The sequence below is a fragment of the Choristoneura fumiferana genome, chromosome 23 (assembly GCF_025370935.1).
Source record: "Choristoneura fumiferana chromosome 23, NRCan_CFum_1, whole genome shotgun sequence".
In the NCBI taxonomy this organism is placed as follows: Eukaryota; Metazoa; Arthropoda; class Insecta; order Lepidoptera; family Tortricidae; genus Choristoneura; species Choristoneura fumiferana.
In genome coordinates, this window is record NC_133494.1 from 61,983 (window position 1) to 80,181 (window position 18,199).

At 34.6% G+C, this 18,199-nt stretch overlaps 1 protein-coding gene across 1 annotated transcript; it reads right to left on the reverse strand.

Annotated features, from left to right (window-relative positions):
- Nucleotides 1–1,437: 1,437 nt before the first annotated feature.
- On the reverse strand, nt 1,438–9,910 carry LOC141441326 (cytochrome P450 4g15-like). Its single transcript, XM_074106026.1, is given in 12 exon segments — nt 1,438–1,704; nt 2,053–2,238; nt 2,313–2,328; nt 2,331–2,552; nt 2,637–2,749; nt 2,849–3,038; nt 3,134–3,260; nt 3,337–3,406; nt 4,832–5,014; nt 6,668–6,865; nt 7,422–7,635; nt 9,847–9,910. Coding segments are annotated over 11 exon segments (1,692 nt in total). The 5' UTR covers nt 7,630–7,635; nt 9,847–9,910; the 3' UTR covers nt 1,438–1,525.
- Nucleotides 9,911–18,199: the final 8,289 nt, after the last annotated feature.

Below are 18,199 nucleotides of genomic sequence, written 5' to 3' on the forward strand. Positions count from 1 at the left end.
AATTCTTCTATAGCGCGCCTTAAACGAGCACTGCTGTGAGCACCCCCCTAATTCAGCGAGGTCGATATTTATCTGTAGTGTTACTTTAACTGCATTTGTACACCGAGCGAACCTGCCAGCATACTCACCCGCACCGCCAGCGCCCTGCGCTCCCGTTCTACATCGACATCATCTTTTAAATTGTCAGTTAAATAATGGCCTAAATATTTAACCTGACTCACTCTGATAACTGAAGTCCCGTCCAGCAAAACTGGGAGTGTCAGATCCAGGGCCTTCCTACCTGGGCCTTAAAGTCATATACACAGTCTTATTCAAGTGTACATGAGAGGTAGCGTATTTGTGACATATACTAAGCAATTCGTTGAGCGCATTAACCGAGGGAGCCAGCAGCACCATGTCGTCGGCATAGCTGATATTTTTTACGCTTACTTCGTCTATAAAACACCCCGCATGAGTACCACTGAGTTCCTCGATCAATGTGTTCATGTACAAATTGACACTTTGGCGATGTCAGCCCCCCTTGCCCCACACCGCATTCTAACACATAAATATGGTGACGAAAGTGGATCGGCCCATCTTACAACATTCACTTCATTGCCATACCAAAATTTAAAAATGTTAAGCAAATCTTTTGGGACCCTGTCTTCTCTAATTTGCCCCAAAGTATGTCGTAACTGACAAGATCGAAAGCCTTTGACAGGTCCAAAGAAATAGCCAAAGACTGCAGTCTCTGACTGTCCGTGTAGTATTTGACAGCATGCTTCAACACCACAATGGCACTTTCCGTGGATAGCCCAGGTCAGAAGCTAAACTGGGAATCGCTCAGCCGTAAGCGACCTTCCAAGTACCTTTCGAGCACGCTGTCAAGCACCTTCGTCACCACAGTAGCCAAAGAGATGGGTCTATAGTTCGACCTGTCAGACACGTCACCTCGCATCTTGAGAATCAAACTGTCATTAAACGAAATTTATCATCACCTCTCAAACGCATAGTTTAATTTTGCGAGCTGACATATTTCGTTAAGTGACGGTTGATGACGGTGGTAGGTATTAATGACTGAGGCAAAGGTAAAATCAATAGTATTTTATTTACACCTTATATCAAATTTATCAATAAACATTTAACATCTCAAAATTTTACTTTTTCAAGTTTATTTTACAATTGGACCTTGCCATTTTAACTTAAAACAGAATGTTTTGTTGAATTTATAAAATAGCTTAATCTAAATTAAGTAAATTAGGTACGCATAAAATCCATATATGTCTGTGTGTTAATCTGATAATATATTATTTAATTATCACCAGTAGAAAATATTAAACAAAAAATCTATAAAATCAAGACAGTTTTACGACAAAGAGTTTACTAAAAATATTAATCTTGGAACAAAAGAACTTTATTTTTATTTAATTATTGAAAGTATAGTAAGGAATACACGTTGTCTGCTTTTCCCCTGAGTTTTCCAGAAATATCTGGCATAGACAGACATCAAGCATAAAATTTATTGTGATTTATATAAACTTCATAGTTAAACACTGGTTGAAATTCTTCTTCTGGGTTCTATTTTAACTCGGAATCCATCAGTTCTCTTCAAGATGATGTCGGCTTGCAACACAAACTTGTCCTCAGGAACATCGGATACCATTTTAAAATTTCGTAGCACAGTTGATATTAATACCTTTAGTTTTAAGATGGCATATTTTCGACCTGTAAGCAATAATTATTAATCAGCCGTAGTCGTCTAATATCGCCCAGGCCTGCAATTTACCAAGCTCAATCGGTTTATTATTACACTGCTTTAAAATTTAACGAATGAATTAAGGGCTTAAAACTATAATTATAACGTGGTTATTACGAAGATTTCCTTCTTAATGCACCTTCGTGACACTCAATGTAAATCTTTGCCACAGTGAAATCTTCTTCCAAATTGCATTCTTTGTATTGTGTATCTTCTGTCAGTCGGCCAGTCAAGTTTTTCTTTTATAGGGAGATATGACGTAGTAATTTTCAAACTAGATATGAGACACAAATTAACAACCACTAAAGGTCACTTACCCACACAGCTTCTGGGGCCAGCGCTAAAAGGAATATAGCTGTAGTAGTGCCGATCCTGAGTGTTTTCCGGCAAGAAGTTATCTGGGTCGAAAACTTCGGGATTCTTATAATATTTTGGATTGCGGTGAATCTTGAATGTGCCGATCACCACGGTAGATCCAGCGGGAAGAACGTAGTTGTTGGTACCTATAAGTATGAAATGGTATAAAATAGTGTTTAAAATGCGTAAATTATATTCCAAATCTCAAAAAAGTTCTTACGGATTTTCACGTCGCGCGCCTTAATTTTCTCGCGATGATTGGCACAGGTGGATACATTCTCAGCGATTCAAATATTACCCTCTCGAGATATTTCATACGAAGAGTATCGGAGAAAGTGGCAGGTCTATCAGAATCACCAAATATCTCATACAATTCTTCATACACTTTAGCCTGAATATCCTGGTGAACTCCGAGAAGGCTAAGAACAAAACTAGAACCAGCTGCTGTTGTATCGTGACCCTGTTTAGTAAGGAACAAAACAGTTGTTTATTGGTAATACTTTTTACAACTAAAATGATTAAAAGATTATCAGAACTGTCATACCTCAAACATAATAGTATCAACTTCCTCTTTAATTTCATGATCACTGATTTTGTTTATTCCACTTTGAGCAGATTCTATCATAAGGTCTAAGAAAGCCAGCCGCTTTTTCTCTCCTGTATATTAATTTATAAATATTAGCACTCCACAGTCATAACAGCGTTTTTACTTATGGCAGTTGTAGTAAATCCAGTATATATATACTATTTTCTTACCGACATCATTCTCATCATTAAAATCTAGATCATCGCGATAGCCTTTGAAAACCGAGTCTGCTAATGTTTTAGTGTCATTAGCCAATCCCGAATCATATGATTCTTTTGAGCGAGTCAATTCTTCTATCGATGCCGGTATAATACCCTTAGATTGTTTTTCAAAATATGTTTCCTTTTTGTTTTTGATTACCTTTAAAATATATGAAAAATTGCTAAATTGCTTTAAAGTAAGTTTTATATTTGTTTACTTTATTATATAACATTGACAACATTGTATGTGCTTACCTTGTTTGTTAGACCATGAATAATATTTAGAAGATTAACTTGTTTCTTAAAGAAGGAAGTAAATTTGAAAATGGCGTCAAACCTAAGCCAAAATTTATAATGTCTTTGGTGAATAATGTCGCACATTCTGAAATAAAATAAAATAATTAAATAACGGAAAGAAAGATCGAACATTTTGTTTTGAAATAGTGTAAGGCGCTCACTCCATTACTGCCATGGCGTAGTCGAAGCCAGAGTCGTCCTGAGTTTTTCGGGTAATGCCCATGGCTGTTTCTGTAACGTTATTAAATTTAATGTGAGATTATTTGCGTTCATTCTAAATGTTCTTACATTTACATAAATTACTAGCTGTTGCCCGCGACTCCGTCCGCGGAGAAGTATGAAAAATAGTTTACGTCCTATTCTTAGACCTATCGAATATAGGTACACAAAAAGACGAATAAAACTGGCCAAGAGCGCGTCGGACACGCCCAGGATAGGGTTCCGTAGGCATTACGAAAAAATCAAGTAATATTTTTCTAAGGATTTCGCATTGAGTACGGAATCTTTCAAGTTTAGGTATGTTTTATACCTTAAGCTGCTATTTACTCTTTAACAACTAATAATTCTCAAGCAATCTTAGGCGCTATAATTTCCCTTGTAAATTTCGCTCGATTTTAATGAAAATTTGCACTTTGAAGTTGAATATTTCGCAAACAAATAAAAATATATAAAACGTCCTAGCAACCCCCCATTGGTTTTAAAATACCTATCCAACGATACCCAACACTACAGGGTTAGTCGAGAAAAAAAACCCCCTCAATACATCTCTGGGAGGCACCCTAATAAAGTTATTTATTTTTTTATTTTATCACTTTATCGGCGTGACTGATATCATTCATGCCAAATTACAGCTTTCTAGTACTAACGGTCCCTGAGCATAGCGGCGGACAGATAAACAGACAGACATGGCGAAACTATAAGGGTTCCTAGTTGACTACGGAACCCTAAAAATCAGTCAAGCCGTTTCGGAGGAGTTTGGTCACAAACATTGTGACACGAGAATTTTAAATTAAATGAAGATTTACATATCGCTCAAATTAAACGGAACCTATTTAAGCACTATAGCTATTTCAGTTTAGGTTAAAATGAGCGATTCCAGTTTATGTGTAAACATCACAGATTACTAATATGTAGCTAGCGTAAACATTGACGATCTCGTAAACGATTTCAATGAAAAGGTTGGTAGGTACCTATTTTCAGTTACTTCAATTAGCGAACCTACTGTGTTAAAAATAAAGTTGTGTTAAATACTTGTCATGTATAGATATCATTTAATAATATTTTTAATTTGTTTACAAAAAAAAATACCTCGTTGAGTTTCTTGCCGGATTCTTCTCAACAGAGGTTTTCCGAACCGGTGTGGTAGATTTTTTTTCGACATTTATATCATAAGTGCTTGTTACAGCCTAAATTGAATCTACATTTTTTTGACTTTGACTTTAAGAAATTGATTAGTCAATGAATTGTATTTACGGGTAAAATATTTTAGGTGGATATTTAGATGTCTTTGAGAAACGTCAAGTAGGGCTCGTTCGGTCAGGTCCTATTTTTTTACGAGCTTTTATAAGTTTCACCTGTCCCGTTGTCTGTCCGTCTGTCTGTCTGTCTGTCTGCCTGTAATCAAATCTTGCAAAATGTAAAAGTTTTGACACTTACCAAGTAAAATGTCAACAGTGACTCCACTCATGTAGTCATGAACATCGAAGGTCTTTCCCATTTCTTCTTTCATTTTGTTCACGACGTTGACGCTGTTCTGGTTAAAAACATCCATGAACGACTTCAGGATGTTGATGTGAAATGTAGGGGCTATCATTTTGCGGTGCGATCGCCATTTTTCACCTGAAAACAATTATGAGGATACTAGCTTAAGCCCGCGACTTCGTCTGCGCGGATCTAGGTTATCGCGCGGTGGCGCCCTCTACCGGAATAAAAGGTATCCTATGTTGATCCTTGGGGTTCAAAATATCTATATACCAAATTTCATCAAAATCGGTTCAGTGGTTTCGACGTGAAAGCGTAACAGACAGACAGACAGACAGACAGACAGACAGACAGACAGAGTTACTTTCGCATTTATAATATTAGTAGGGATTTTTACAACATTACACTGTGATGTCGTTATTTTTTTGGAACTGCAATCGATTTCTTCTGTACACAATTATTTGAAAAATACATTAGAAATATTAATAAGTATAGCACTCATTGTAAAAAAATAACTGCTTAGCTTCCAATATTTTGAAGTAGTTTAAAACATTATGATCACGCACGGGCAATATAATTAATCTTACTTAGGTACCTACATGAAAATATGGAAGGTGCAACGATTCGTTATTATAATCAAGCTTGCCTGGAGTTTTAATGAAGATCACTTTATCAGTGTTGTGAACATTTTTGTGACAATCCGTAGCAAAGGATTTGCTACGCACATTTTATCTTAGGCAACTAGATAAGAGAAACGTTAGTAACCTACGGTGTCTAGAGATGCAAACATTTTAGTGCACACACAATTTGATATACGAGTACATAGGTACTTGTACACCATAGCACACCATTGGTAGTATAGTAATAGCAACTTTAATTTAATATTTGGCTTTAATATACATTAAATCTAAATTATTGTACATAATTACAGTAATCGTGAGAAATCTCTCAAAAATAAGTTTCAACAAAAAGTATAAAATAGTTTTTTCTCAAAAATGACCGTAAAAGTTGACATTATTCTTTACATATCAGAAGGTGAAGTGCATAGTTTATGGTCAGCGAATAATTAAAACGTCAAAAAGATTGCAGACGCGCTAGCTCGAAAATAATAAATTAGCGCGCCTGCAATCAGTCACAATATTTTTTTTAAGTTAAAAAGGCCATGGAAATGTTTGCACAAGTCGTATACAGCCACGTCTAATGGCCGGTATCAGATATTTTGTTGGAACTCCGGACTTTTTTTATTGGGTCTAAACAGCTTGTGGTGTTTTCGGTAAAAATTCACCTGCAGTTTATTTTTAATGAAAAAAAGGCGGCAAAGCATAAGAAAAATATTCGAATAAAATTAAATGTTATAATATATTTTGAGAAAAAGTTTTTCCTAAATCAGAATTTTTCACCATTTTTGAGAAAAGCTTTATATTAGTCTCGGCTGGAATAGCAATTGCTGGCTAAGTATTAGCTAAACGGACTCGCAAGCTCGTACTCATACTCAGCCAGCAATTGCCTACTTCCAGGCCACGACAATAATCTACTATTGTAGTACGGAGTACAGCAAAAATCGTTACTACTACTTACTACGCCTGTTACCTGCTGGTACAATACTTGAAAAGATGCGAAACTGGCCAAGTGCGAGTTTGGATACGTGCACCAAGGTAACATTTCGAATTTGTATGTGTAAAATTTGTAATTGTCAAATCATTATGATTATAATAAAAAAATTATAAGTAGAAGAAATGCGATGCGAGAAATGTTTTTATTTTTTATGTCCTTGATGAGATTGTATCTTACCTGAGCTAATAAGCAGCCCTTCCCCCAGCCAGGGTTTGAAGAACCTGTATTCTGATGCTTTGTCAATGTGGACGTGGCTGTTCAAGATGACTTCCACATCATCGGCGTCCATGAGGAAGATGATCAGCTTGGAGCCCAGCCAGCCGCGAATTACATTGCCGTACTGCTCACCATATTTTAAACCCATGGTGATGAGTTCTGGTGAAAAAAGAACGATGAAGGGATCGGTATCAATAGTATCGATTATTTATTGATTTGGTCTATAAATAGTTAATGAAAGATATCTTTCAATCACAAAGAATCGATGGTATCGATAGTCTCGGTACTATTATTGTTTTTAAGAACTTTAATACCATCAATGTCGATGGCTTTGCGCTCTGCCAATATTGTCTGGTCCCAAGCAATATTGAACAGCTGGAAGACTTCCACTGTTTAATAAAAGTCTTTAGAAAGCCACAATGAATGACAACTCGCTACTTGCATCCACTGACTGATCTTTGAGCGATGTGGTCCACCAACTGTTACTTCACTTTGCACATTCCTCAAGCTATATGCAGATGACTATATTTCTTCAGCGAATTTCCGTATTTCGAGTTCTGTCGTGCAAAGAAACCACATGCATAGCTATTTCTTCAGCTCGTTGCGTGACTCTGAGCCTCTCTAAGAGACCACACAATCAAGGACCACATTGAGCAGATATCAATAGACCGATAATCGATTATAATATTGACAACACTACATTCTACGAACTTACCATTAGGCTTTTTTCCTAGCGCCAGAAGTGCGTTGCCAAATATTGGCACTGTGGACGGCCCCGGCAGTTTGTTGCCCATCTTGTGGAGTCGACTGGTCTGCTGCCATCGGTACAGGAACCAGAGGCCTGACGCAAGCAGCAGCAGCGGGTAGAACATGACACGCGCATTGCTTTGGACACCCGCCTCTAACTCTGCCGTAGTCGACATTTTTGACTGTAGAAGACGTAACAGGTTATAAAAGGAATACGTGTCATCCAAACTAATAACGCATCCATCCATCCATACTTAAGGCTAATAGCATTATAGTTTGTCCGGCGGCGTTAGACTAAAGAGTTGTGCTAAAGAGCATTAAAACTTGTTATAATAGTATTTAAAAAAAAACCAGCCATGAGCGTGTCGTACACGCACAGGTTATGGTTCCGTAGCCATTACGAAAAAATCAAATAATATTTTTCTAAGAATTTCGTATTGTGTACTGAATCTTCCAAGTTTAGGTATATTTTATACCTTAGGCTGCTAGTTACTCTTAAACTACTAATAATTAATTCACAAGCAATCTTAGCCACTATAATTTTCCTTGTAAATTTGATATACATATTTACTACCATTCTGATTTTTTTCAAATTTTTCCACCCAACAGTTTAGATTTTAGAGGGGGCTTTTAGCAACCCCCCAATGGTTTTAAAAGACCTATCTAACGATAGCCCACAACATAGGGTTAGCCGAGAAAAAAAAAATCACCCCCACTTTTTTTTATCTTTTTTTTTATTGTACCACTGTCGGCGTGACTGATATTTATATTTATGACAAATTACAGCTTTCTAGTACTAACGGTCTCTGAGATTACCCGCGGACAGACAGACAGACAGACGGACAGACATGGCGAAACTATAAGGGTTCCTAGTTGACTACGGAACCCTAAAAAGGCTATAAAAAAGGTTGCCTGGAAGAGATCGCACTTAAGCGATAAGGCCGCCTATTGCTTTCCTTGTATTTTTATCCCTATGTACCTGTTTTCTGTATCGTTCACTATTTCTAATGTACAATAAAGAGTCATTGTATTGTATTGTATTTTTATGTCGACAGGTCATAATATTATAATGTAATACGAAGAAGTGAATTTCTACCTAAATTCCTTCGATTAAAGCTTAAATTCCTGATTGTTGCAACCCTACTCTCCAATGTTTGTTTATTGCATTTGCAAATTTAGTGATGCTATTTAACATTGAACCTTAGCACAAACTATTGTGTCGACGTTTTGTATCGATAAGAAATCACTTACGCTTTTTTTGTAAGAGATACGAATTAGATTATCTTTATCGTTCGTTATTTTCCCAGCTGAATATATACTATCTCTACGTACGTTATAGAACGTTAACTGCTCGAAAAATGCATTTATGTCAATCAAAGTGTATTGTGTTGCCATGGGAATCTCGCCTGGAGCACTCGTTTGGTACATAGTAAACAAGTGAAGTCAGATAAGAAAAGCTTGAAAAATATAAATTAAAATTTTACACGACATATAGTTAAAATACTACATCAATTTTTGCCTATGCGTCCATTTTTTTTAATATGTTAGTTACAATGTTAGCACTGTCAATAGGATTGATACAAAACACTTTATTAATACCTACATAAGTTAAAAATGAATATTAATTGATACTAAATTTTTTTTTAATGAAAAATATTGAAAATATTAATGATATGATATATTAATAATTACATATTAGTGAAAAAAAAGTTTAAAAAGTATTTCGGTAATTGTTAGCCATTATGCTGACATTTTCACAATAAAAAATAAAAATCCACAATCAAATAAGCTTTCATTCAATTTCCAACCAATGTAAATACAGTCAGGCCAAATGGCTCACCTATAGTGTGCTGATTTAAGAACAAAATTTAGAATTTTAAGTAAAGGTCTCTCATGATACTTCTTTTTTCAGTACCTGTTCGACCGAGCTTTTCTCAGGCTAAAACTCGATCATAAGCAATTTCCCAGAGACAAGACCAAGCCAGATCGATTTGTTATCCCCGAAAACCCCCACACCAAAATTCATCGAAATCTTTGGAGCCGTTTCCGAGATTCTGATTTATATATATATATTGTACACAAGAATTGCTCGTTTAAAGGTATTCGATAGATAGATAGACAGATTTACTTAAAATTCACTTTAATATTTTTTAATATTATTTTATTCATAATTCATTTATTGCATGAAAACGTGGTACAGAAAGGTAAAAAATAAAGATAAAGATAATTAAGTACATGACCGTAATCTACCTTATTATGCATAGTGTAATATTGAAATAGATTAAATAAGTACTACAATTATTCAATTATAAATATTAATTTTAATATTATTTAATTACAAATATTAATTTTAATATTTTTAATATTGTTCAAACTCAGTCACCGTAACTTACCGGTTTTTTCTAGAATTAGTCCTGCAAAGTAATCGATCACAAACAATGGCACACTTAATCCGTCCACTACTATCAGATATTAAGTAAATTTTTACATTCGCGTCATTTTTATATATAGCATCTTTGACACTGCGCTTTAATCAACAATGCTAATAAGTCCCTGCACATATTTTATTAACACAATTGCATTGTATGCAAAAAATATGTTACAGGGAAGTGATTCAAGACAATAAAACAACACTATTAAGCAGTAAATTAAGTAAAGGATTTAGAATATGTTTTGTAAGAGACAGAAAGAGTACCTCAGCCGTGAGAGGGGAAGAACAAACTCCGTCTAAGTAGGTATAAACAAATTTGACTCTCAAACACAACTCTATATAACAGCACTGCTTATAGTTTCTGACACGACCAAACGATACCGCGATTCAGAAATGTATCTGGGCGTGACAGTCCCATTAATTACAGTCGTTCAGGCCCCTATCAGACTTAGGTTAGATGTTTAATATACATAATTAAGGTATAATATTACGCGTATGGCATTCGTATCATTATGGCATTTAATTTTCGGGAAACAAGAGTATGCCAAATAACTTTTCTAGAAACTAAACATTCGAGAAAATGAAATTCGGGCAAATTAAATTCGGACAAATTAAATTATAGCATATGAATTTCGGACAAACAATAGATAACCTTGAAAAACTATCTTTTCGCATATAACAGTAAGTTTCGTAGTAAAGTAATATGAACTTACAGCAGCGTTACAGGCGCAGGGCAAAGTTTTTCAAATGTTGAACGCTTATCGTTCATGGCAGTGAATGCGGTAACGATCATTATGAAATTAGTTTAAGAACGTACCGGATCAAAAATACTGAGCTGCGCTCAACAACTAATTTTGCTGATGTCGGCTTAAACACTTCGAAGGTGAACTGAGACTGGGCTGAACAGGATTGTCTCCCGAATTAATTCGGAACGTTGGGTCAAAATTGCTACAAAATAGGTCCCTTGCAATGGATATCGAAAGGCAGACCTAAGTGGAGGATGGAGGGACGACCTAGGTAGATGCTTAACACGCGGAATGGTAAGATGTCAGACAAAAGCGGGGTAAAAAAAGGTGAGCGAAAAATGTTGTACAAAAAAATTAGAGAATACATTTCAAAATTGGAGTATTGAATCTTGTAATAAGTGCTTGAAGAGAGTATATTAGTCGACTAATGTTTATTGCATCCTGGTCAGTACGGCACCCTATTGTAACCAGCCTGTACTCCTGAGTTACTATGCACCATGTTATAATAAAAGCCTTATGATAATGGCCTTGAATTAATAGCTAATTTTAAAGACTAACTAACTACCCTGCTTAACCTACTTAATACACTTAACTTGAGGTAACGCTATGGTGATTTAACTTAAATTAATTTATGGCCTTGTGATCGTGAATCGTCTAGTGGATAGGAACCTACCTTATGCCCAGTAATAACCTAAGTGCTTTTATTTGAGAATTAATTTGAAAAGCCTACAGTTGTGTTTCTAATGTTATAATTAATTAAGCAGTAAGTACCTAACTTCGTGATAATTTTGACTCTAGATTGAACTCTACTGAACTTTAGGGTGAAACTTTAATTACTGAGATGTGAATTTAGATATACTAGTATGTTTAGACTGGATAGTTCTAGAAATGGATCTTTCAGGTTACCTAGAATAATCAGTTTGGAAAAATGAGAGGAAATATTTCTACTACGGATAGTGTTTGTGTTTGTATTACTTCTGAATCTATTTTGACTTAAAACTAAGTTTAATACCGGGACCTAAGGTCCCGGAAGGACGCTAACCTCCTTGCCCCTTCGTCCTTAATCCAATCGCACACCAGAGCAATATATCTCTATGGATATGTCAAGTTGTGATTTTACTAGACTAAGCACTAACTTTCGGTGCATTCAAATCAAAGTATGGAAATACAAACACAATGTTTTGTAACAAGTTGAATCTAATTTTAGACTTATGGTTACTTATTCTATGCTTATATTAGAATACTCTATGAGATGCTTAATTATAACTTTGATAATTAGTTCAGGAATGAGTTTAGACACTACAGCTATTCATTTACTATAGGCACTAGTATCTCTTAATTTAGATTATGTCTTATCCATCTTAGATATATGAAACGTCTAATTTGACATAATTTTATTTTGGTATAATTACTAATCTCATAGTGACTTTCACTTATTTTAATGAGCTATCTACTTAGTCTAATTTTCTAGTTCTACCAGCATTTGGCGTTACCAGAGTAAAGCAGAAAGTAAGTACCGATTTCTATACTTTACGCCCAGAACACAAGCGTTAATAATAATCTAACTAGCTTATAACTAGATAACCCTTGGGTATTCAAGATAACCTTTGTATTAGGTTTTGGACTCGTCTATGACTAGTTTTGTCTCAATTCATATATTTTAAATGAACAATAAACTGTTTCAACTATCAATCCTTAATCAATTATGTTTAAATCGAGATCGAATGAAAAGTAGGTAAATTTCCAGATAGACTGTTGCCTGGTATGTGTCAACTTAAGCTATCGACCGTAGTCAGGATTTCTACATCCGTTCACTCAATGTTAGAACGACAATTAAAACAGATAGTATGTATTTATAACACGATAGACTTTTGTATTTTAATTGATAGATGGTCCAAAACCCTCTACGATTTTATCTCTAACTTATTACTAGACATAATTTGATGAGATCTTAATCAAAAGTATGAATATGATGTTTGATATTAATTTTATCAAAACAAAGCTTATTTTAGCTGGCAATCGTAATTCAAATCGAAATTAGATGATAATTGTGTTAAATATTATTCAGTAAGTTATCTGGCATTTAATTGTCCACTTAGCTATGAGATCGTGTCATATCAATTCCCGCTTATTCATTATAGGAAAGACAGCTAAAATATGTTATTGTTATTTACTCTTAACAAAATGATCAAACCGTATTTTGGTTTTAAATTGAAGTCAACTTACTAATTTTAATAAAGTTATTCGTAGTCAAGTTCTTATGACTAAGTTTTGTATAATAAAGCATTGACGTAAGTATTATTACTAAATAATGTTATATTTTATTTTCTTAAAATCTAGTTTATGTCTTAAAACTATGTGTGTGCGAGTTTAAGCTTTCCCTAGCTCTGTGTTGAAGTTTAGCAATTTGGAGGAAAACCCTCATAAGTGAACTAATTGTGTGGTGAGTTAAAATAGTAACTTTTCCCGGTGTAAGGAAACGCTACTCTAGCTAAGCCTTATGAACTTCCCTACCTATATAGCCCTAATAAATCCTACAATTGTACTTTAAGCTTGCCTGAGGCCCCTACTCTCTGTCTGTGATTAGCAAAACTAGGGAATTAATCCCACATGTACAATTAGTGTAATGTAGAAATTCACGGTGCAATGAATTTCTTCTAATCTCCTATCAACAATGATGGTGTGTATACCTAAAGCCCTATCGGTCCCTAAATGGTGCTGAGCTCTCAACTTTCCCGAAGGAAAGTCCCTATGACGGAGAGCCCCGCGGAACAGCAGAATACCTAACGTTGTGCATAAATACGTAAATAAATAGGGGACAGGAATTCTGAGTTTCTCAAGTACAAACCAAGCGTCAACAAGACACGCATTCACTTCGACGAGCGCTACTTAATCGTTACAAAAGACAAACAGAATCCACTGGTGGCTGGTACGACAGTAATTTGCCGCTGAAGCCGCCACAGCTTCAGGAAGTGGAAGCCTATTTCGTCCACGGTTGTCACCGTTAGGTGTCAGACGATATAGACGGACTTAAAGCTCAACCAAGGTACGTTATGGAGGAACCAAAGTCATTTCCATTAAGTTGGGAAAAACACAGAAAAGTTATGGGTTAGTACAAAATATACGTAGGCTGAAATGAAACGCTATAAAACGATCACTCCACACTACAAGAACAAATAAAGGACTGCTGCCACAAGACCGCAAAGTCCCTCACATAAAGATTTTCCGAATGAAAATCAGCACTAAATATTTCACAAATAATAAAAAACCAGAGAGTTAATCATTATTCCGAAGATTAATGATCAAGACCCCGACACTTTACTTCCTGAAGAAATACTCACATTTCTTGTAAATTAAAATTAATTCTAAATTAAATAAAATCAAAAACCCCAATTAACATTAATGAAATAAAATTACCCGATACTATTGACTCTAATTTGTTAACAAAATGGCGCACAGAAACTAAACCCCCCGACTAGCAAAATAACGATGTTGACTCTACGAAATCTAAATCCATCTGGCTCCCGCCCTTTTTGTGTCACCTCTATTTATAGCTTCTCTCCCGGGACCTCTGGTATTTTCGCGCCAAGCGACCAAACGACGCCAAGCTTACCAAAGTCGACAACGTTGACATTGCCCGCCTCGCTTTTTCTTCTGCCAAATCCTTATCTCAAAATAGCCAAATTTTATCCGTAAAATTTATTTTTGAACTAAAATTTCCTATTTATCTTGACACTATCCTAGCTTAACTATTCTAGTAAATACGTTCCATTTTTATATTGTGCTACAACAATAATTTTCAATAAATATTTATATGTAATTGGTCAAATACTTCAATTTTACCTCAACGTTTTAATTTCCTTAACCTATCTAACAATAATCTTACTTCTAATGATAATTTTCTACTTATTACTCCCTACACTCTTTGAATATAAATAGCCAATTACATACTTCTATTGTTCGTTATAAAATAGCTAATTTGCCTACAATTATTAACTGGTATCCCCAAATTCGCGCCGTTTATTCATAGTTTCCTTTGTCGAACTAACGCCACTCAAAATTTGCTTATAATTTCGCCACGTTCCTACTTTAAGTCAGTGCGACAGAGTACTTGTAATTTCGTCTTAACTAAATGTGTAATTACTCTGCTAATACTACTCCGTTTTGAATGAAAACTTAAATTTATAATAGATAATGAACCAATAATCTATACTATGATTACGTAATGCTTGCATTTTCGGTTTTTCTTAACTTATTTAGCTAATTTCGACAAATTGCCCTTTCCATGATGCTTTCGTTGATATTTCTTTAAATTAACCTAATTATTAACATCAAATGTATCTAAGATCTACTCTAGACTAATACTAATGATGCTATTACTATATCATGTCTATTTTTGATGAATTTGTGACCATATTTCCTGTTTTTAGATAAAATTTACATTTCCATTACCTAAAGCGACCTCTATAATTCCCACGTGAAACTAACTAAATAGCCTCTCAGGTTAATCTGCCGCTAAACCCAGTTCGGCATTAGTTCACTAATTTTCCATGACGCCTACCAATTCCTTTAATTGACCATAGATGGCGTTTTTTACATTAATTATTATACCCGAACAACACAATTCTAATCTCCAATTAAATTTAACATTTACTCATTAAATTGACTGCTAAATTATCCCTGCTTAATTACATCGACATTCTAATCTCAATTACTCTTATTTAACTGTCTTTGTCGACATGTTTTTGTTTCGAGTTTCCATCAAACCTTCATAGATGGCCCCTAACAATTTTCTACTAATTTATTCCCAGTGACGGTCGTGTGACACATCCGACCGTTACAGCTTTTCCCCTTGATAGACTAAGAAGTAGTTAATATACAATTTAACGCCCGAATTGGTCTATCACACTTATGTCAATATTTAAAATTTAAAATAAAATTTTATTAGTCTTTATAATTGAAATGTGTTTGTGTTTTTTTTTCTAAAGCTAATGACTATCACTAGTTCTACATTTGAATAAGTGTTGCTAAGACATCACTACAGACATTTAACATGAAACTCACAATATGAACACAGTTACAATCCAGTCAGATGCTAAGACTCTGCGAAAGATCTGGTTGTGAGGCAAGATAACTCTAGTAGTAAATCGTATCTCAGCTTCTAATAAAGCATGATAGCAAGGTCTAACTATCAAGTCCTAGTAGAACTACGATTCTCTCCTTAAGCCCAGGCATTCCTTTCGATTATTCACTTACCAGAAGGTCAAAATGCCCAATCCATTTGCCTCCCAGTCCAGACTTAGCCTTCAATAATGACTTCCTAGTCTTGGAGCATGTGTAGTGTAAATTTTTAGTTCTGTCCACTAGTAGAGTACTAAAATCCTTGAACGCAGTCTACAAAACTGATTTTGCCTACTGGCCTATCCTAACACCTCTATCAAGAATTCTAGTTGTAAGTGTAATGTGTTCAATTATAACTACCAATAAATGATCCGATTGTACTACAGAATTGTTAATTATTCAAGACCCTCATTTCCTTAGATATACTTCACTCTCTTTTCAGAACCCCTCACGTTGGTCTAGCATATAAATCACACAACATTTCCATCACCACTCTTTCATTTTTTTTTGTTTCATTATTGCTCGCTGTTGAACAATCAATAACCCCAATTAATATAACCAGACTTCTTTTGTTTTACTCTCAAAAAATTTCTTAACCCCTTTTTTCAATGATAGTTCCCATCAACATTATTTTTCCTACCCTATCCTAATCATAAATATCCTTCCCATTTATCACTTTTCCTACGTGTTTTATTTTTTTTTTCAGGTACTTAAACCTAATATATACATATCATAAAATCTACTCTTTTGTCTACATATTAACTACCAAACGCATATAATATAATTTGCTAAAATTTCTAATACTACTGTAATATATTCTATCTACTCTTAATTAGGTCATCAATTTAGATACATAATAATTCTATTTCTACACTCTTAACTCAGCTCTAAAACATTAATTTGCACAAAAACCAAACCAAATTTACCTTTGCGTTTCGCTTCACCCCCCTTTTTATATCAAAATGCGTTTATTAACCCATCTATTATTATAGTATCTAACTTGCTGGTAAATTTGACTACTCGGCATTAACTTATACTTATAATATACTTCCTCTCCTTTTCCCCTCTTTTTTGAAACTTTAGCTTAACAATTGAATAAAGGTTGTTAAGACCTTTCAAGATTCATTTCCGAACTTCAATCTATATATTTTTTTGTGAACTAACCATTACTCTTACTGTTAGCTACCGACCATACGTTCGTTTGAGTCACCTCAAAACACGCAAATCCCGTTATAATTTTCCTACAATGTGACTAACTTTTCTTCCCTACGGCAACCTCTCAAATCAAATGTCAAATCCTCCTGTCAAAGCAAATCGTATCGTAATTATTGCCGTTTCAATAGACGCATTCTTAATTACATAAACACTATGTTATTAAATTTAATTTTAAATTTGTACACTTATTATTAAGAAGCTAATCTGCGCGTGTGAAGCACTCTTCCTACTATCTCAACTTTAGATGCTTATTTTGGATACTTTGGCAACTAACTAAGTGAAACGCTGCGTGGTTCAATCGTTTGCAAGAGGAAAAGAATTATAATGTCTGTCACCAGATCCGATAAATTGTTGCTGAAATTTCCTTGTCTCTATGATCGCTGTCATGTCTCTTTATCTGTGAAATTGGGATCGTCGCGAAGAACGAAACCCAAGGTTCTGCTGTCCCACTAATGTACTTAATGAAATCTCTACTGTACCCCTCATCTTGTCTGACATCAACCGAAAAGCCAGAGCTTACAATCGCAAGGTGAATATCGTAATTTTTTTTTTTTATGTTTCTACCAATCTAAAATGTTATTGTCCTACCCAAATGTCAATGCTAACCGTCTACATTTTCTTTCAGATTCAACACAATAACGACATGGCCCACAACTCTGTAATAACTTTGGCGAATGACCACTCCGAGGAAATAACTTCTATTCTTTTAACACTTATATACAACTGGCGCTTACTCCCTTTTTCCTTTCAACATTGTATAACATTTTTTCTAGTTAATGTAAATGCTGCAACATAAGGTTACACTATAATTTACTAGCTTTTAAGTTTAATTTTCTCTGCTTACAATTTTTTTTTTATTACTCAGTTAATAAATAATATTTAATATAGACCTGTAATCTAAGCTAATTTTATGTTAAATTAATTTCATCTCTATTTGTATGTGTCTAAGGGTGATTTTACTTTCAGAATTCCATACCGCCTCCTCTATCGTTTCCCCTATTTTCATACCCACCGTTACTTCAATAAACCACTCACAACACTGCATAATTTTATTTCTATCTTAATTACCCTACTTGTCTTAATGTAGTTAATTAAATTATTTTAAACAACTAGCATATAACCAACAATTAACAAAAGCTAATCTAATTTAAATTTATCCACTAATTAATAGGCAATTTACAGGTGGTTTAACTGAAATGTCAACCTGTATTTGATTAATCTCTATTTTTATCT